Source organism: Saccostrea echinata, unplaced genomic scaffold (genome assembly GCF_033153115.1).
Source record: "Saccostrea echinata isolate AGI-Se365-2 ecotype Australia unplaced genomic scaffold, CSIRO_AGI_Sech_v1 ptg000030l, whole genome shotgun sequence".
In the NCBI taxonomy this organism is placed as follows: domain Eukaryota; kingdom Metazoa; phylum Mollusca; class Bivalvia; order Ostreida; family Ostreidae; genus Saccostrea; species Saccostrea echinata.
In genome coordinates this window covers 11,450,955-11,472,920 of record NW_026889779.1, presented here as the reverse complement: position 1 = coordinate 11,472,920, position 21,966 = coordinate 11,450,955, and the positions used below count along the sequence as shown (strand labels likewise).

The 21,966-nt window shown below is 36.4% G+C and overlaps 1 protein-coding gene and 3 pseudogenes across 1 annotated transcript; 1 reads left to right on the top strand and 3 right to left on the bottom strand.

Moving 5' to 3' along the window:
* Positions 1 to 1,553: 1,553 nt before the first annotated feature.
* On the bottom strand, positions 1,554 to 3,652 carry LOC133196336 (uncharacterized; annotated as a pseudogene).
* A 5,970-nt stretch (positions 3,653 to 9,622) lies between these two features.
* On the bottom strand, positions 9,623 to 11,555 carry LOC133196806 (uncharacterized; annotated as a pseudogene).
* A 2,532-nt stretch (positions 11,556 to 14,087) lies between these two features.
* LOC133196805 (uncharacterized) lies at positions 14,088 to 15,379 on the bottom strand (annotated as a pseudogene).
* A 3,732-nt stretch (positions 15,380 to 19,111) lies between these two features.
* LOC133196804 (uncharacterized) lies at positions 19,112 to 20,719 on the top strand. The gene has a single exon (XM_061332662.1). The coding sequence runs from the start codon at positions 19,112 to 19,114 to the stop codon at positions 20,717 to 20,719; it is 1,608 nt and encodes a 535-aa protein (XP_061188646.1).
* Positions 20,720 to 21,966: the final 1,247 nt, after the last annotated feature.

Below are 21,966 nucleotides of genomic sequence, written 5' to 3'. Positions count from 1 at the left end.
AAAACTGTTAAAAAGGAGGTGCAACACCACTATGACCACGACAAGGACCTCTTCATCAGTTTCCTCCGAGCGGACATAGTACATTGTGCAATTTCTTTGGCATAGAAACTTTGAATGGAGAACGAACAAAAAACATACCAAATGGTGTTCCTGCTGAAGACCTTGAAAAATGGGTACAAGATACTATGGACAGATTTATTGATGAGTATGTGTGGGCCAGGGATTCTGATGCCAGCACTGTTACTACTCAAGAGCGTGAGGAGATTGTTCCCACACCATTACAATTGAAACTGCCCAACGGATCAACAGCTGTTATATTTGTCCAGCAAAAACAGAAAAAGAAGTTGCAGAAAATTGAATTTGACAGAGTGAAGCACTACGGACATACAGTTCTCCAATTAGGACTACTTTACCTGGAGTTTCTTGATGTTATCAAGGTACCTGACAGAGACAGATTGATTACAACTTTCAAGTACATGATGCAGATATTTAAAGCACACAACAGCCGCAGTAAATATGCATTGGAGATATTGCGATTTTTGTGCCACCAACAATCATCCTACAGCTTGCAAACTGCACACAAGGCAGTGTATGGGTTATTTATAAATACTGCTGGAAAAGTAGATTCCCATATACCAGCAGACTTAGAGATGGAGCATCTCATTAGGAGAATTAAGAAGCTTTTCAAGACAAAAGGGCCAAATAACCTTGAAGGATCAGTTGTAAAAAAGTCGAGAGCTTTGGCAGGTCAAGCTCAGATTGCTGCTCAGTATGATAAATCTAGTGGTGTTCTTGTCAGAGCAAACAAGCATAAGAGGAAGTCTGCTTATAGGATGAACTGAAACTGATAGGTGAACTGAAAGAGGCTGCCCCTTTTACCAGCCAGATTGGCAGAACCTATGATCAGTTTTCGACCATAATGGCACCAACACACAGCACATTAAATGAAGAGGACTACACAGCCTGGATAAACTATCACAAGACAAAAATGCAGTTTGAATCTTGGAAATGAATTAAAAGATTCAATTTCAGCAATTTAAGTTACATGTTCCCCGTTACATGATACAAAAAAGTTGAAATTTCCTTGTACCTTGTAAACTTAATTCAAATGTAAATAGCAAGCAATCTTTTAGGCTAAGAGTTTGCTATTATTATGACAAATGCTATTAGATTTAGACTTTAAATTATATTTTGTGCCTTTCTTCTTTCATTTAAATCATAGGAAAATGTACATTCTTTGTGATTAAGGGGACATAGATTGGTTAAGAAATAGACCAACATTTTTAATATCAGTTCTGTGTATGGGTGACCCCTAGTCTTTGAAATTTTTTTTTTTAAAATTCTTTGTTTTCTTAAATTTAACAATACACATTGAGTAGAGTTTGTTGAAACATGTTAGAAAAGCAGATTTCATTTGTACTGATTATGTAAAATCTTTAATCAATCTTAACCCTAAATATGGTACATATATATTTGTTGTTCAATTTGGACCAGACTTAAAGAGAACAAAATCATTTATTCTTTTTATTAGATGTGATACATGCATTAATGTTTTATAACATAGACAATACATGACTTTTAATAGCATGGATTGATTGAGCAATTTGTTCTGGTTGCTTGAAATACTTTGAAATTTGTTCAACTGTTTCAACATATTCAAATGTATCAGTGATGACATGAATAACATGCTCATTCAAATGATTTTGACTATCCCCTGACATGTCACTCAACCTATAGGCATTTAAGATGTCAAACATTTGCTGTCTCTTTGTCAGTGATGGTATTTTTACATCATCTCTAGATTTCGGGACTTGTGAACAGGAAATATCACAGCAATCCTGGTCTGCAACTGACACTGGTGAATCAAAGTACCTAGAGATAAATGTTCTCCTACAGGATTTTCTGTCTTTACAGTACTCTTTTACAAATTTGTCAATATGTCTTTGAGCAAGATCTGTTCCATTATAACAGAGGATTGCCTCTGCCCTTGAGCCATCCCTCCCAGCACGACCGACTTCTAATTCATATAAATGAACAATTTTATGTGTTGAAGTCTTAATTATTTACGATACAATGATAATAATCACACATTTTACAGCATAAAATTAATTTGAATTTGAAGACTGTGTTTATTTTTATTCAGAAGATGATTTATATGACAATATCATGATCATTATGTTTCATGTACATGTATACCTTCAAGTGAACTGGGCGGGCCTGCATGTATGATCCTTTTGATGTGTCGAAGATCACAACCCATTCCCAGTGCAATGGTTGAGAACACTAGTCTGATAGGTGAATCGCTGTTGGACAGTCTGTTAACTGTTGATGTATTAAGCTGAAAATATTGAGGGTATTAGTCATATGAATTTAAAAATTGGAATTATATTCTGTAGCATTTGAAATCTACAATTGTAACAGTTGTTAATGATTATATACTTGTATATACATGCATATATGAATTATGTGAATATACTTACATCATGTGGCTGCTGGGCATGATATTGCACTACTCGTGCTAAATCATGAGCACTTGCAGAGCTTGATCTATAGGCTGGACCTAAGAGTCTTTGTGCAAGTTCTATTCCATATCCACACCACTGAAGTTTGCAGTAAACAACTGTTAGGGGAAAATCCTCTTCTTCAGAATATAGTTGAAGCAACAGTGGCTTGAACACAAAATTGTACGCTTCTTGCACTGTATTGCACCCACCTGTAGATGGAATCCTCTCCTGGACATTGATTTTTAAATTGTCATTTAGCACAGGGGTTGTATTCAATTGAGTATAATCCTTCATTCCTAAGAAACTTGCAATTTCTCTTTGAGAATGCTTACTGGCAGTTGCTGTTATTGCAAGCATCTTCATTCCCTTAGGAAGATGAGGCCTTAGCTCACTTATCAGTCTAAAGTCAGGTCTAAAGTCTTCTCCCCAGTCCAAAATACAATGAGACTCATCAACAACCACAAAAACTTTACCAACTGTCTTTCCAATGTTGCCCAAACTTTCAGCATGAAACAGGAATGTCTTCTGGTTGTCCAATGAAATGAGTAATGCCAGTATCCTTCACAGGTTCCGTTTTTAAGACATGACAAACATATAAACCTAATTTGCTCACTCATATCGCCCGCGTGGCGCAGTGGTTAGAGCGTCTGCTCTAGAGTCGCGGAGTAAGGAGTTGATCCTTACGTCGCGGGTTCGAATCCCACTGTGGGACGTGGAGACCGGTCCTTCGGATGAGACCGTATAAACCGAGGTCCCGTGTCGCAGTAGGTGCTGGCACGAAAAAGATCCCTCACTGCTCAATGGCCGTAAGTGCCGAATATAGGACAAAATTTGCAGCTCTCCACCGGCAAGTGGTGGCGTCTCCATATGAGTGAAAAATTCTCGAGAGGGACGTTAAACAACATGCAAACAAAAAACTAATTTGCTCACTTCTTGTTCAATAATAGCATTTAGAGGTGAAATTATAATAGCAATTGATTTCATATTACAAACACACTCACAAAAATGGGAAGGAGCTCAAATATAAGAGATTTGCCATATCCTGTTGGAAGGATTGCTGCTGTGTCTTTTTCTTGAATGGCCTTTAAACAATCAATTTGCTTAGGTTTCAGAAAAGAATATTCTTTATCAAATTGTTTATTGAACATTAACAGGGCTAACTTCTGTTTTAAAACATCCTCCATGTCATTGACGAATAAAACCTAAAAACAATGTAATAAATAAATATACTTTGTTAGACATTTTTACTTGTGAACAATCAAGGAGATTTAAAAAGGAAGACATTTTGTCCTTTAGAGTATAGACATTGATGAAATATGAACAATCAAGATGATTCAAAAAGAAAGACATTTTGACCTATATAGAGTATAGACATTAATGAAATATTAACAATCAAGGAGATTTAAAAGGAAGACATTTTGACCTAGAGTATGTGTACATGTAAATGACAATACCATTAAAAGTACAACTACATGAAAAAGTATGGAAAACATACATCTTGGTCCATCGATGAAAGTATCAAACCATCTCATGAAGGACATAGAGCTGATCCACATTTATATGAAATGAATCAGTCAATACAACCCTTTTTTAAACACATGAGATGGCTGACTTTTATCATAAATCAGAATTGGTATTGTCCATTACACGCAGCATTCATGTACAAAACCTAGCTTCTAAAACACATTGGAATTAAATGAAAATATTAAAAGTAAAATATTTCATGGATTAACTAATGAAAAAATATAAGCTGCACTCGATCTCGACAATATCTCGCAGTGAACATGGTGAAATGCCCTTAATTCCCTAGAAATAACGAAGGAATAGAGAACTAGGAAATTCGAACTAAAAATGTGTGTTAATTGATAATCCATGCTTGTCTACAATTACCAATTGTTGAGATTGTAGATATAATCTGGTGTATACCTTCGATGACATACCAGTAGTAAACAATCCCTTATCTACTGCAAAAGTTTTTTATGAACCATGCGGAACTTTCCCTATCCCAACATTGAATCAAAACCGGGCAAAGAGAATTGATGATCCAAACAGTCGTAATAACCTCTGACCTGCATATACCTTCCATATTATGGATGAGAGTGTAAGATACACTAGTATCATGTATGGAAACTTGAAAAGGGTTTGTGTGGAAACCAGAATTCAAACACTTACGACAGTGAAATGAAAAACATAAGACCAAGTTCAAAGCAGTTTTCATTGTCTTCTCTTAACTGTAGATCAGCGAAAAACAAATCGCTATCAATATGTGACTATAAACTTACAGAGGAGCTTACCAACATCATCATCAGATGAAGATCTTGCAAATAAATTTTCAAGGTTCTTCATAGACAAAGTGATTTCCATCAGAGAGGCACTGAAACACACACACAAAAAAAAGAACATGAAGACAGCTATTTAGACTCAGATAAATACTATAATGGACCTCTACAAACTGATTTTGAACGTTCTACAGAAGATGAAGTGAGATCCTTAATAATGAAGGCTCCTAGTAAATCATGCGAACTGGATCCTTATCCCCCAAAGATACTGAAAAAGTGCACGCATCCAATAAAACCGCTTGTCACAGACAGTGTTAATTCATCATTTGATCAGGGAATTTTCCCGTCTGCTTGGAAGGAAGCCTTAGTTGGTCCACTTCTTAAGAAACCCGGACTTGATAAGGAAGTGTTGAAAAACTATCGACACGTATCAAACTTGACTTTTATCTCAAAAATACTAAAAAAAAAAGTTGTGCCTCTCAGAATTGATGCCCACTTAGATGCGAATTCTCTTCGCGACCCATACCGTCACGATAGCTCAGTCGGTAGAGCGCTCGCTCCGTGATCGGATGGTCGTGTGTTCGAATCACGACCGCGACTGACCTAAGTAGATAAGAAATAGGTAGCAACTGTTCCTTCGCCAAGCACTCGGCACTTTGAAGTGAAAGTTGCGGGTCCTTCGGATGGGACTTTAAAAACCGAGGCCCCGTGTCACGGTGGGCGTTGACACGACGGAGAACCCTGACTGCTCAATGGCCCTAAGTGCCGAGTAAAGGTCTAAATTTGAGCCCTTCACCGGTATATGGTGTCTCTATATGAGTGAAAAATTCTCAGACGGGACGTAAAACAACATACAATCAATCAATCTTCGCGACCCACTTAAATCTATATATCGTCCAATGCAATCGACGAAAACGGCTCTCATCAATCTTCTGCAGTCCTTGTCCTTCTGGATTTATCCGGTGCTTTTGATCTCATTGATCATAAAATACTGTTCCAACGCCTTTAGTTACTGTATTTTATGGATTCCGTGATAGTGCTCCTGAGTGGATTAAGTCTTACCTCAACAACAAGAAACAGCGTGCCACAATTGGATCCGTCCGATCAGATTCAACACAGCTGCATTTTGATGTCCCTCAAGGATCTGTCCTCGGGTCGAAACTGTACCACCTTTTCTCCAATCCAATAAGAACTACATGTATATGCCGTCGACATGAAATGATGTATCACTGCTATGCAGATGATACACTAATCTACATGATTATTAAACCACTGGAAAATTGGCACAATTATTTCTCTCGACTTGAAGCGTGCTAAGCAACATTGGTTCATGGATGATATCGAACCTACTCAAACTGAAGCAAGACCGAGTTAATAATCTTCATCACAAGGCAGCATCAGAAGCATCTACCAAAATTACAACTTAAAGTTGGTGATAATGTTATTGAAAGCGTGCCATGTGTGAAGAACCTAGGTGTCATTTTCGATTAACACCTTACTATGGAAAAACAGGTATCCTCGGTCGTCAAGTCATGCTATTTCCAAATATGCAATATTGGACGTATACGGCGCTTTCTTGCAAAAGAAGCCTGTAAGACAATGGAGAACGCCGTATTCACTGCCAGATTAAACTATGGGAACTGCCTACTATATGGAGTTTCAAAATACACACTAGAACGGATGCAAAGAGTCCAGAACACTGCAGCTCGCTTAGTTACAAGATCATCGAAACGGGAGCACATTACTCAGCAGGCCTCTAAGTGGCCTTTAAAATTAAGGCGGCAGCTGGCGCTTTATCAAAAAAATTTAGTCGCCAATGCAAATTTTTAGTCGCCAAGCAATATTTTTAAGGCGCCGACTTTAAAAAATACCGGTAATAGTAATCAATAAAAGGACCCATAATGTGACTAAGGAAACACGAAACGTCCATTGCTAAAATTAATTTCTTTTTCTTTTAAATTTCTTTTAGCATTTTCAGAAAAATTGTTAAAAATGTTAACATTTTCAGAATTCGACGATCGTCAAGTCAGTTTAAAATGGTCGCCAATTCGGCGACTTATAGAAAATCTTTAGGCGCCAATCAAAAATTTTAGGCGCCATGGCGACTAAATTGGTCGCCAATTAGAGCCCTGAATTTACTCCTATTCTAGCAGATCTTCATTGGCTACCCGTGTATTTCCGGCCACACTATATATATATATATATATATATATATATATATATATATATATATATATATATATATATATATATATATATTATAACAGTAACTTGATCCGAAGAGCCGTATCACGTCTCTTTGACAGGCACGGATCATCAGATCAAACGAGACGCGAAGCGTCGAGTTTGTTCTGATGATCCGCGCCTGTCAACGAGACGTGATTCGGATCAAGTTACTCTTTTAATGATAAATTTATTATATACCCCTTTTCAATTAGCAAAATATAATAAAAGGAACCTTTTTGGATGAATTACATAACCTTTTTACATTAAACAAACCATTTTGTCAACTTTTTGATGCGCGAGAAGAAAAAACGTCATTTATCTGTGTACTACGTCATCAGTTTCTGAGAGGGATGATATGGATTCAGAAAACCAGTGTGGTGATCCTGAACGTCGGATCACACCGTCACGTGATAGCATAAATTCAACAGTAAAACTGAGTGACAAACAGTTGGGTATATAATAAAAACTCTTGTCATATGTCTACCAATCGTTTCGCAGGTTAGCTCCATCTTATATCGAAGATCTTATAATTAAATACAAGCCCGCCAGATCACTGCGATCTGAGTCAACAACGTATGTCTGTTATTGTTGTTCCAAAAGTTATTCCAAAAACCAGGACAAAGACATGGCGAACGTCGGCTCAGTTGGACAGCAGCGTTTTTGTGGAACGACCTTCCTAATGACATAAAACAGGCCCAGTCCCTGGACATTTTTAAAAGACATTTAAAGACACATTTCTCTAGAATAGTTTTTTAAATACTTGGCGCACAAATTTTAGCAGCAAATCTCAAAAGACGTTCTTCTATTCACAGTTTTTTTTAAAGACGAAATTGTATGTAATATAACTTTAGAATTTTAATGCTATAATTTCTAACACACACATATGTTGAAATAATTAATTTATTCATAGTTCTAACAAAATTATTTGCGTTTTATTGTACAATGCTTTAGGGTAATTTTATTAATATTTAGCGCTTTATAAATTTATTTTATTATTATTATAAAACGTGCAGTGCTGTAAAGATGGGTGCTCCTTCATGGAATCTCGATCCCGATCAACAAATTGAAATGAAGACCCGAGAGCTGATCCATGAGGTGACCTTCCCAACTGAGGCCAACGGCTAAGGTCAGGTCACCGAATGGGTCAGGTCAAGGAATCTCAATTTACCATGTTGACCTGTTAAAGGATTATACTGATATGATTGTTTGTTTGTTTATTGTTTAACGTCCCTCTCGAGTATTTTTCACTCATATGGAGACGCCACCACTTGCCAGTGGAGAGCTACAAATTTTGACCTATACTCGGCACTTAAGGCCATTGAGCAGTGAGGGATCTTTTTCGTGCCAGCACTAACTACGACACGGTACCTCTGTTTATACGGTCTCATCCGAAGGACCGGTCTCCACGTCCCACAGTGGGATTCGAACCCGTGACGTAAGGATCAACTCTTTACTCCGCGACTCTAGAGCGAACGCTCAAACCACTGCGCCACGCAGGCGACTATACTGATATGAGATAAATGATTTTATGTTTTGTTAATCGTGACATTGTGCTACAGTGCAACTTTGGTGACTCTGTCTACCGATAATAACTTGGGTCATGGGGATTATCAAAAGAATCATTTAGTAAAAATCATTTAAACAAAATTCACATGTAAAATAAGTTTTATATATAATTATAGTGGTTTGTCAAACGCGTTTTCAAACATTTGTTTAAAACATATCACAAAAATCCGATCCTGTGTTCCTCGATCGAGATCGGGATTCGCAAGTGAAGTTTTCAGAGGCTGGTACCCTTCTCGCTATGCTTAATTATCGGAAGGATACCAGACTATTGTATGGGTGGTAAGTCTCATTTTAACAGACAATGCACATTTTCTAACGATTTTCTTTGGATTGTGTTAAGTATACTTAATTAAATTGATGTAAATTATTATGAACAAGTCATTATCAAGGGGGTCAGAAACTAGTCTTTTTCCTCAAATACCCGTGCTTGGATTCTATTCGAGGCTTTCCATATCGGATGTTATTATTGTAATCTGAGGCCTTTACCGAACTATATTATTTCCTCAAATAGGTCCAGCGCAATCTCTTAATTAAGCTATATAGCTATATAACTTAATAAAGCTACTAAGAATAGCTTTATTAAGCTATTTGGAATGTGATATATTGGAATAAAATTATTAAAATTAAAAACGAGGGTCGCATTACGAGTTCTTGTCCACAAGTTCATCCATGCCTAACAATTATTCTCACACGAAAATAAAGGTGTAAAAGCGATGCGTGTGGGGCGCTCATCTAACTGAAATTTTCAAGTGTATTGAACGAAGTTTTAAAAAAAAAATTGACGTGTACATAAAGAAATATATCGCATAATGTAAGTATATTTTTTTCTCTATCACGTAACACATTATTAAGCACCGATAATTAAAAGGCTCATCATTGCCTTCATCAAAATTTTAGCCATTTAACAATGTATATATTGTGCAAAAGCTTACGAAACTGACGACAAAAGTACCAAATTATAGCTTTATAATCCATGACAACACACAATTTGAAGTACATGTGACTTGGAATCCCTAGTCGCAATAGACAGGAAATGCACAATCAATACTATAGTATTGATGCAGATTCAGGCAGATTTTCGTCTTCTGGGTCAGAATCTATGGAAACACAGTAGTATTAAAATTATTGTTTATGTAACACGTTAATTTCAATTTGTCAATTAAAGAAGGGAAGGGATTGAATATATATTATATTGAAGAAAGAAAATAAAATAATTTTTAATATTCCAGATGTTTATGAAAATGATAATTTTACACAACTATTCCCTCCTCCCCCCCCCCCCGTTTTCCTATTTTTAATTTTATTTTATCAAAAATTAATTTTTGTTTGTTTTTTGTATGTTGTTTAACGTCCCTCTCGAGAATTTTTCACTCATATGGAGACGCCACGACTTGCCGGTGGAGAGCTGCAAATTTTGTCCTATACTCGGCACTTAGGGCCATTGAGCAGTGAGGGATCTTTTTCGTGCCAGCACCTACTGCGACACGGGACCTCGGTTTATAGGGTTTCATCCGAAGGACCAGTCTCTACGTCCCACTGTGGGATTCGAACCCGCGACGTAAGGATCAATTCCTTACTACGCGACTCTAGAGCAGACGCTCTAACCACTGCGCCACGCGGGCGACGAAAATTATTTAAATAATATAATATATGCGGTTATAATATCATACAGAATAGTAAAAAAAAAAAGGTCAAAAGAAGAGGGGCATGCCAAGAACTGGACCCGCACCCAGTACCTACATGTATATAGAAGATGCCAAAAAAACTGCACGACTCGGTGAACAATAGAAAAAAACACACTCCTGAAAAAGGTATGAATATACCTTCGTCCTTCATGACATCTAGCGAACTTTCAACAACGGCCAGTAATTCTTTGTAGCAATTAATGTCCATTTTATCCCACCATTCTTTATATCTCGCTTCCACTCTCCTGTCTTCTCCTTTTTTAACCAAAAAAAAAAATGCAGCAATGCATGCCAATACATATTATTAGTCAAAAAATGCGAAAAATTATTAAATATGCATACCAGCTTCAAAATCCAAATCAAGTAGCTTCTCAATCTGTTCCCCAATCTTGGCTATTATTTCGGGTGGTGTTCTACTTTAGATAGAATGAAAGTGTGTATGTTCAAAACTTGTAAAGAAAATAGGTTCTAGAGAAAGTGAGAGTTCCACTGAATTATTTCTAGAGAATTCTTGAATATAATGTTGTCGATTGTTTTTACATTTCTGGGAGAAAGTCATGAGTTCTTTATCTAGTGATTTGTTACATAGAGAAGTATGATCGTTTGTCAGGAGAGAGGATTAGCGAGGTATCCCGCTGCTCTTAATTCTGAGCGCCACTGAAATATTTCATTCTCAAGATTGGTGTGGAAAACTGAGTCATCACTGGAGTCCCTTATATTCAATTCGTATTTCTTAATTTATTGAACAGGCTAAAGAACTCCATCTTATCAGTAAAAGTGAAATATTAATTATTGTGAAATTACCATCTGGAAAAATGTCCACGTATGCCACACCTTTTTTTTAAAGATGTTAGTACAGTGTATATTATGGAATACAAAAATTTCAATTCAATTGACAGATATTCCAACCGGCCGATAGTCGAGAAGTCATCCGAGAGAGCAGCTGGTCTAATCAGTTGTCTTAGGCGTACATTCGTTACCTTCGGCATCCCAGACGAACTCGCCACAGACGGTGGTCCAGAATTCACAGCTACAATTACACGATGCTTCCTAAAGGATTGGGGTGTACATCATCGACCATCATCTGTAGCATTCCCAAACAGCAATTGTCGAGCGGAAGTTGGAGTGAAGACAGTGAAACGCCTTATCACGGACAAGACGGCTCCTAATGGTGACCTAAACACTGACCTGTTCCAACGTGCAATGCTCCAGTACAGAAATACACCTGACAGGGACACCAAGTTGTCTCCAGCTATGTGTATGTTCAACCACCCTATCCGGGACTTCATCCCCATCCCAACGGGAAAATACAAGCCTCACAACACTTGACAGGAGACTATGGTTGCCAGAGAAGAGGCTCATCGCATCCGCCACATACGTTCAGGAGAACGCTGGATGGAAAATACCAGGCGCCTCCCACCACTGAGCATTGGTGACCACGTCCGCATCCAGAACCAAACAGGCCCGCATCCTTTGAAATGGGACAAGACAGGAATTGTCATAGAAGTCCGTCAGTTTGACCAATATGTTGTAAAAAGGATGGTTCTGGCAGGGTTACCATAAGAAACAGAAAGTTCTTAAGGAAATTTATGCCTGTGAGAACACCTGCACCTACCAAGACGATAGACACTGATTTACTCCACAAGACAACATGCACGTCTCCACGGGAACAACATAAAGAACTTCCTCATGACACAGAGCCAGTTGCGAACCCATCATTAAACCATAACGACATAACACCAGTGCCTACCCAGACATCTCCAAAACCTTGTCCCGTCACACCCTCCTCGCCAATGGTTCCTGTTGAAAAGGAAGCTGATCCGCTGCTTCCCGCATCGCCTGCAACCCCAAAATGCCGACGCTTGTTTTCCAATAACGACACGGAGTTCCATAAGGAAACCAACGATATGACAAGTCCTCCAGCAGCTGAGTCCGAGACGCTGGCACGCTATGAAATGTAGTAGCTTTTGACTCTCAGTCTTTTTCTTTGATTTCATTTCCCAAAAGACCTAGAGGGAGATAGAGGGTTATCAGACTTAATACTTGTTCTATCTTTTATTTTATCGAGGACACATGCTTTCCTAAGTATGCATAGTATGCATGTTTACTTATAGATCATTTGATAATTCCATCATTTAGTACTTAGTGAATTTACGACTATTGTTTACTGTTTCAGATGACTGTGTTCATTTTTATTAAATTCGATCCCTGAAACAAATAGACAGTTCTTATATAAATAATTTATTTATTCATTTAAAAAAGTGGATGAATTTAATTTTTCTAAACTTTTTTTAAATTTAAAAACACATATTGATTATACATTTCAGCACATGCAGCGAACCATAAATCCCCCTCCTTTATAACGATCCTAGCGCACCGCACTCTGTGATATCAACTTCAATATCCTCTTCCTCTTCTATTACTACGAATTGCTCATCTTCTACCTCTGCTGAACTTATCTCCACCCCACACTCTTCTACCCCGTCAATGCCTCCTACACTATCTTCAAATGCATCCTCCCCACAACCTTCTCTCCCTTTCTTCGTTTCCGTCTCCTCAACCTACTTTTCTTCCCTCTATAACTAACTCTAAATCAGAAGAAAAAGGAAAAGATTGATTGTATGTTGTATTACGTCCCATTCGACAATAGAGACGTCGCCATATACCAGTGAAGGGCTTTAAATTTAGACCTATGTTCGGCACTCAGGACCATTGAGCAGTGAGGGTTTTTTATCGTGCCAACGCCTGCGGTAACACCGGGCCTCGGTTTTTAAGGTCTCATCCGAAGGACCCGAAACTTTCATTTCAAAGTACCGAGCACTTGGCGAAGGAACAGTTGCTTCCTATTTTTTATCGACTTAGGTCAGTCGCGGCCGAGATTCGAACTCACAACCTTCCGATCACGGAGCGAGCGCTCGCTCTATCGACTGAGCTACCGTGACGGCCGAAAAGGAAGAGAGGTCAGCTGGATATCACACTGCAAAGAAGAGAAGGATCGTCGTAGGCAAGAGCAAATGCACTCGGACTGAAACAATAACCACTAAAGTTCCCGACACTTGGAATGTGTTTCTGACCACACAGGAACGTGGACATTGGGTTGGGTGTGACCGTGTCGTGCCGTTGTGGGTATAGGGTCCATGATGAATAATTTTATTACAGACATAACATAGTTGTTTATTTGTTAATGGGACATCTAAACGCTTTTTCTTTACAATGTTGTTGGAAGAGAAATAAAATCCCCTACATTCATCATGGACCCAATACCAACAACGGGCAGGGTCACACCCAACCCAATATATATATATATATATTTATCTTCAGCATTTGTAAATTTTCAATTGATAAACTTTATTTATTTGCAACTAGTTGGGATCCTTTACTTCCTTACAAGACAGTACAAATGTAAAATAGCAAAAAACAATCTTAGTTTTTTTCTGTAGATGATAAATCACACATCTTTTTTCCACACAAAGACAATCAGAAATCCACGTATTAATAGGGACAGAAGTTAAAAAAATAATTTTTGTATTGGCTAAATATATTTTCATTAAAATCGTTGTTCATCTCTCTGCTTTCTCTAGTGCCAACGGCTTCCGCAATTTTAATCACATTCTCATCAGAAATGTTGTTTGTTTTAATTAAATTAATAACTTGCTCAGCAAGTTCGTTTTCAATGTCTTTTCTACTGGATATGAGGTTTTTCTCGCTGTATGCAGCACATGCTGTACACAAGTTTACTGACCTTTTGCACGGATGGCCATTTCATTTAGAACTTCAACAACTGAAGTTTTGAATGTTTTGTTGGAGAGTCTGTATATTTTATAAGTCTAATCTTGTCTATGGTGATGGTGGGGGTTACCTTTAATAATGCGATGAGACAGAAGGAAAGGAACCCCATCAGAACCTACTATACTCCACTGTCTATGATCTGGAATCCCTGCTGTACATTTCAAATTCTCTAAAACAATTTGAACAGATTTGAATAAACATGGATTAACAGATATTGGATTTCCCATTTGAATTGTTGGAGGACTACCATGGGAATTTGATAAAGAGGAATAAACATCAACCTGGGATCTGGAATAATCAGAAAAGTTCTTCTTGTTTTTTAAAAGATCGGAAACGATGTCCTACGTAGAATTTAATCCTGGATGTTGCTGTTGTAACAAAACAATTTATCCTTTTTTCGATGAAATTTTCTCGAAGTGATCTAAATAAATTTTCATGGAAATTGACGAATTCTACAATAGCACTGTATTTATCAGAAATGTTAATGTTGTAAAACCAGCGTCTTGGAGAGAAATTATTTACAAGTTGTAAATCTGTCGTCAGACTAGGGAAGAAGTGGACAACAGTAGTGACATAGCTCAGAATGGCTTTGGCATCATAGCGTACCCTCCAGTTCCTTGCTAAGACGGTTGTTATCGAAATATGTGATGACGTCATGCTGAAATGGAATGGTTATTGGAGTGGTTGCATGCTCTTCTATCCATTTCAGAACAGAAATGTAACTTCCTGCGGGATGAGCGCTGGAGTACATATCATAGACTGTTATCCTATTTGACATAAGATTCAGACTAAATGAAAATGACATGATTATGTTCGAAGATACAAGACAGTACAAATGTTCAGTAGCAAAAAACAATCTGAGTTTTTTCTGTAGGTGATAAATCTCACATCTGTTTTCCACACAAAGACAATCAGAATGAAGAGATGGCGTTGTTTCTTTCAGAAACAGGTGCAGATGTTAAAAAAAAATAATTTTTGTATTGGCTAAATATATTTTCATTAAAATCGTCGTTCATCTCTCTGCTTTCTCTAGTGCCAATGGCTTCCTCAGTTTTAATTTCTTTCTCATCAGAAATGTTGTTTGTTTTAATTTAATTAATAACTTGCTCAACAAGTTCGTTTTCAATGTCTTTTCTATTGGATATGTGTTTTTTTTCGCTGTATGCAGCACATGCTGTACACAAGTTTACTGATCTTTTGCACGGATGGCCATTTTATTTAGAACTTCAACAACTGAAGTTTTGAATTTTTTGCTGGAGAGTCTGTATATTTTATAAATCTCATCTTTGCATCTCAAGTTTGCATGTTGTTTACAGCTACAAGCTGGCATTTTTATCCTGAAAATAATTAAATTTGTTTAATAACACCCTTCACCCCCCACCCCCAACACACACCCATCATATAAAATAATCAAATAAATTATGCATTTTCTGTCTTTAAAATATTATAATATAATATATTATAATATTATTTTATTCCGTTTGAAAAATCATAATCAAAATCTTCCCTTATTGATGACCATTATAACTTTCATATTAACGATTCATTTATGTATTATTAATCAAAATGCGTTTTCATACTTTACAAGAAGATGACGGATAAATTACCGTCATTCGTGTTTCTTCTGTAACTACGTCGAAGACAGCATATCTGGTGTAGAGCGCACAGGAGAGAATTGAACCACTGAAGCTCCAGTGGGTTAGTTTTCATGATTTCTTTTTTTCCACATAAATACTTAAATCATCGAATCTCCAACATTTCATTGTCAACAACAAACTTTTCAATAAGATGAGCGCCCCACACGCATCGCTTTTAACTGTTTAAACCTTTTTTATGTCACGCTAAAATCAAGGTATACTTTGTTTGAGTATTTTTTATGCATGGATGAAATTGTTGACAAGTACTCAGAATGCGACTCTCTCATTTTTAGCTCACCTGAGCTGAAAGCTCAAGTGAGCTTTTCTGATCACATTTTGTCCGGCGTCCGTCTAGCTGTCCGTCTGTCTGTCTGTAAACTTTTCACATTTTCGACTTCTCAAGAACCACTGGGCCAATTTCAACCAAACTTGCCACAAATTATCCTTGGGTAAAGGGGATTCAAATTTGTTCAAATGAAGGGCAACTCCCTCTTTCAAGGGGAGATAGTTAGGAATTAGTGAAAAAATAATGACATCATTTAAAAATCTTCTTCTCAAGAACCATAGGGCCAGGAAAGATGAAACTCATGTGGAAGCATCTTCAGCTAGTGTAGATTCAAGTTTGTTCAAATCATAACCCCCGGGGGTAGGGCGGGACCACAATTGAGGATCAAAGTTTGACATAGAAATATATAGGAAAAATCCTTAAAAATCTTCTTCTCAAGAACACCAAAGCCATGATGAGTCATATTTATATGGAAGCATCCTCAGGTAGTGTAGATTCAAGTTTGTTCAAATCATGACCCCGTGGGGTAGGCGGGGCCGCAATGGACTATCAAAGTTATATATAGAAATATATAGGAAAAATCTTCTTCTCAGGAACAGCAAAGCCCAGATTGGTCATATTTATATGGAAGCATCCTCAAGTAGTGTAGATTCAATTTTATTCATATCATGACACCCGGGGGTAGGGTGGGGCCACAATGGAGGATCAAAGTTTTACATAAAAATGTATAGGAAAAATTTTAAAAATCTTCTCAGGAACAGCAAAGCCCTGATTGATCATATTTATGTGGAAGCATCCTCAGGTAGTGTAGATTCAAGTCTGTTCAACTCATGACCCCCGTGGGTAGGGTGGGGCCACAATGGAGGATCAAAGTCTTAAATAGAAATATATAGGAAAATGTCTTCTTCTGAAGAACTGCAAACCATGATTAGTCATTTTGATATGGAAGCATCCTCAGATAGTGTAGATTCAATTTTGTTCAAATGATGACCCTCAGGGGTAGGGTGGGGCCCAATGGGGGATCGAAAGTTTTACATAAGAACATATAGAAAAAAATTTCTTCTCAAGAACAGGAAAGCTATGTTTAGTCATATTGATATGGAAGCATCCTTAGGTAGTGTAGATTCAAGTTTGCTTAAATAATGACCCCGGGGATAGGGAGGAGCCACAATGGGGTTACAATTTTTAGAAAGGAAAATATGGGAATTTTTTTTAAAAATCTTCTCATGTACAACAAAGCCATTTGTTATATTGACATGGAAGCATCATCAGGTAGTTTAAAATTCAAGCCCCCCCCCCCCCCCGAGTAATCTTTTCAATACTGAACTCATTTGTGCTTTTGCCTAGCCAGTGTGCTCAGGTGAGCGATGTGCCCCATGGGCCTCTTGTTATTTTTAGGATTTTTTTTCAATATAGCTTGATAAAGCTATTCTTAATAGCTTTATCAAGCTATACATCTAGATATAACTATATAGCTTAATCAAGAGATTGTGCTGGACCTGTCATAAGGAAATCAAATTCGAGCATTTAGTGTTGTTAAATAGTATTGTCTATTGACGTACGTATGTGAATTTTCTTTTTCAAAGCCATATTTTTTATGTTTGTTAGTGTTTAATTTATTGATTACTTGTAGTGTAGGTGAAATTCAAACTTTGTATCAAGATAATGTCAAAAAAAGCGTACATTCTAATACTTGAACCTATCTTACATATCTTTGTTCCTATATTTTAATATAATTGAACTTAATCAATTAAAGAAACGTATAAATGAATTAAAGATATGTTAAAATGAACAAGCCACAAATTCGAAGAATTGTGGTCCCCCGCTTTCGGTGTCTTAGTGGATGGAATGTCTTTATTTATGGCCTGTTGTAACTGTCTTGTTTGTCTGTGCATCATGCATTCAAAAAAGACATAAATTATTGAATTAATAACAGTTATGGCAAAAATTATAGCTTCTCAAAACTACATCAAACTTCCTTATCAAGGTCATGAGGTCAAATAACATAATACAATGCAAAAGGTCTTGTCACAAGTAATGAACATTGTGAAAAAAAATATCAAAAACCAGAGTATACAATAGAAAAGGTCTTGAAACAGGGGATGCATATGTTAAATGTAAATGCCATATCTTCTCTCAAACAAAAGTTATCAGTAATGTTAAAACTTTTGAAAATTAGGTCAAATGTCAAGGTCATGATTTAAAAAACATAGTACATTTTGAAATGCTTGTCATAGGTAATGCACGTGTCAAATATAAATGCCCTATCTTCGCTTCTTTAAAAGTTAACAACACTGATAAAATGTTTGAAAATTAGGTCAAACTTAAAGGTCGTGTCACGTGGTCAAATATCATAGTACATTTTGACACAGGTAAAGCACTTGCCAAAAATGAACGCCCTATCATATGTCATTCAAAAGTAATCACCAGTTAAAAAGGTCAGATAGATATACCTAATGAAGAATCTTATTTTTAAGCGTTTGCACGCACATGAAAATAATATAAATATGGGAATAGCTAATGTACTTAGCCCGAATTCATTTGAAGAGTTACAATCAATAACGAAATAGTTTCAATTTTTAAATATCTACAATTGATCCAAATATATGTAGATGTACAATTGATTTATAGATATATTAACAAGTATTTGAATAAACGCTCATATTGTGTTCTCTAGATAGTTGCATTAAATTCAATTTTTTAAAATTAAATTGAAAAAGAGCATTTTTAATATATATGATGTATAAATGAATCATTACAGTAGATGATGACATGTGAATAAAAAGATAATCTTGCGAGTCGGCATACATTAAAGTATTTTACTCAATAGCTTAACGTGCATATTCTTTACTGGATAGTTTGGAAAATAAGAAGAGATACACAATACACTTGAAATATATTGAATTTATTGTTAGTAAGTACTAGTATTTGCTTTACCAGTTTTCATCTTGCTCTGAAAGATCACCTAGCACTGACCAGAAAAAAACACACTGGACTTTGTTTTTGTCATTTTATTAAGTTAAAATTATCATTCATTTCAATGTTTATAAGTATAAATGTATATGTATATACAACTCGTGCTTTTTTCTTGAAGGTATGTAGAAGATGACGGTATCGGTTATCAAGGTTTAAACAGATAATGGAACCTGCTTTTGTTATCCAAAAAAGTCTAGAATGTTCACGTTGTGGGGAATATGTCACTTATTATTGTAAGACATGCGAATCTAATCTTTGTGGAGAGTGTAAGAGAAAACATTTTAATAATACTGATACTGGAAACCACAGTGTTGTGATATACCGTGGAAAGTTTAAAAAATGCATTGAAGAATTATGTGAAGAGCACCCTAAAGAGAAGTACATACAGGTCTGTAAAGTTTGTGAAGTACCTGTGTGTAAAACGTGTAAGAGAAAGAATTGCCATAAGAATCACAAATTTCAGGATTTACAAGTGGAGAAACAAAACAAAGATCTCGAGACGTCTACCACAGAACTCCAAAATACAATTCTTCCCCAATATCGTGGAGTTCAAGATGAGATTATTAGAGAAAAAGTAGATTTTAAAGAAAAAGCGGACAAAATTATGGGGATAATGGAATCTAATGCACATATTTTGGAAAACTACATCAGAAAGACTTTGGAGGAAAACCGATGTAGGTTAAATCGGGAGTTGCAAAAATTTAGCAAGGAAGAAAAACGTGTAGATCATCATATCACTGAGTTACAAAGCTTGTTAGACAGCTACGAAGAATCTACGAGCAAACCAGCGGAATTTTTGCTTCTTTCAAAGAAAAGACCACTACCTGATTGTATGCGTAAGTTTATCATACCAAAGGTGCCCTCCTTTGTAGCTGAGGTGAACATAACAAAAGATGATGTAGAAAAACTACTTGGTAAACTCACAGTGGAGAAAAAGGAAATAAAACCCTCTTATGAACACCTTTACCGACTGAAATTAAAAGCGACAAAAGAAATTACAGTATCAGTCTCGGTTGAGAATATTCGACATATCTCTTGTGTGGGAATCAAAAACTGGGTATGGGTTAGTGGTAGTGAATATTTAGTATTAGTGGACAAAACAGGAGATAAACTAAATGAATATGAGATAAACTCTGGTTTTGGTTGTCATTCAGTAGCGTCAGATTGCAGATTGTACTATCTCAGTAAAAATGGAAATATCTGTACAGATAGGAAAAAAGATGTAATAAAAGCTTCACAAAGATGGAAAATCTGCAGTATCTATTGCTCTTGTAAAAACAGTGCTATTATCGTTGGCATGAAAAGAGGCTCAGAAGCAAAGCTGATGAAATATGATAACTCTGGAAATCCAACTGCAATAGTTCTGTATGACAGTAAAAGAAACCAATTGTTTATTTCTCCAGATTATATCACTGAAAACTGTAATGATGATATTGTAGTTTCTGATTCTGGAAAACTTGCTGTTGTTGTGACAGACTACGGTGGAAACCATCGCTTTAGCTTCACTGGATGTTCTTCATCCATGTCAAAATTCAACCCAAGGGGAATCTGTACCGACATACTTTCAAATATTTTGGTGTGTGACATTAAAACAGAAACGATACAGATATTAAACAAGGACGGTACATTTATCCAGTATTTGCAGACAGATGACCAAGACTTCAGATGCCCATATAGTCTGTGTTATGACCTGGAAAATCAGCTACTTTGGATTGGTGGACTGGACAGTAATATGTTAATTGCTTACAGATATTTAGAACGTCAACTCTAAAGGCATTTATTCTCATGAATGTTTCCAAGATTTTTAGGAAAAAGGTGAAGATAAAGAAAGTGATGACCTAATAAATTCTGTAAAACTTAAAATCGTGAAAAGGGGAAAAAATAAAGACCCCTAGAAACACCAAAGAGTTGACCAGGTGCCTTGTAGGAGTAAGCATTTCCTGTCGACACCGGTCAAATTCGCCGTGAGCCGATTAGGAATAACAAATTATCGAATAGAAATCACATTTTTCGTATAAAAATAACAACTTATCGAATATGAATCACATTTATCGAATAGGAATGATATGTTTTAGAATAACAACATTTTTGAATAGGAATAACAAAAATGTATAATAATGAAACGTTTAACACGTCATACATTACTATGGAATGTATTCTTAGTAAAAGTGAATGGGTGGATGGATCAATTTTTTAATTGTATCGTGGCCCAATTTTTTTATCATGCGCAGGTTTTTCTTAATGCTAGTTTTTCTTTACATGTGTGTATGTAGTAGAGGTTTAGTTGCGTATCTTTTGTAATCGTTGTTTCCGTAAACTTTCTTATCTTTGGCCACATAATTAGTGTTTTTGTGTACATACATCTTGTGTTCTTTTAATTTTATGTGTGTGTGTGTGTAATAAAGGGCCATGATTACATTGAACAACACATGTACAACATTAAAGCACGTAGTATTGGAAAGGGACAGGGAACCTGCCTTCCATTTTTTCTGAATGTATATTTTTACGATCAATTAAATAGTTTTGCGATCAATTTAGTATGAAATTGTTAGTTGAAAGGCTGGTCCCCCTCTTTTTTATCCAGTATATTCAAAGCCCTCCTATGTTCATGCTTCTTAACCACCAACCCCACCCCTAAATAAGATCTGGATAATCCTCCTCTTTTTTTTTGCTTGTCTAAGATTTTTTTTTTCAAGTTAGTTGCCCCCCCCCCCCCCCCCAACTTCGATGCTACGTATCTGACATTTATTATTTTTAAAAATAGATTTAGATATTCCAAGTTAATACTTGTTATATGTTATATTATTACCATGTTTTCTCATTGCGTTTAGCTAGACTTCTACAAATAAAAACAAGCAAGATACCATGCTTTGCTTAACGAATATGTATTCAGTAAATCATATTATGAAACAATTATTGCTGTTTTTTAGTCAATACAATGAATTAGCCACCGTCGAAGTACAATACTCACTTTGCCCTTCAGGCTCGGTGAATATTGCATTCCTTGGATGACTAAAT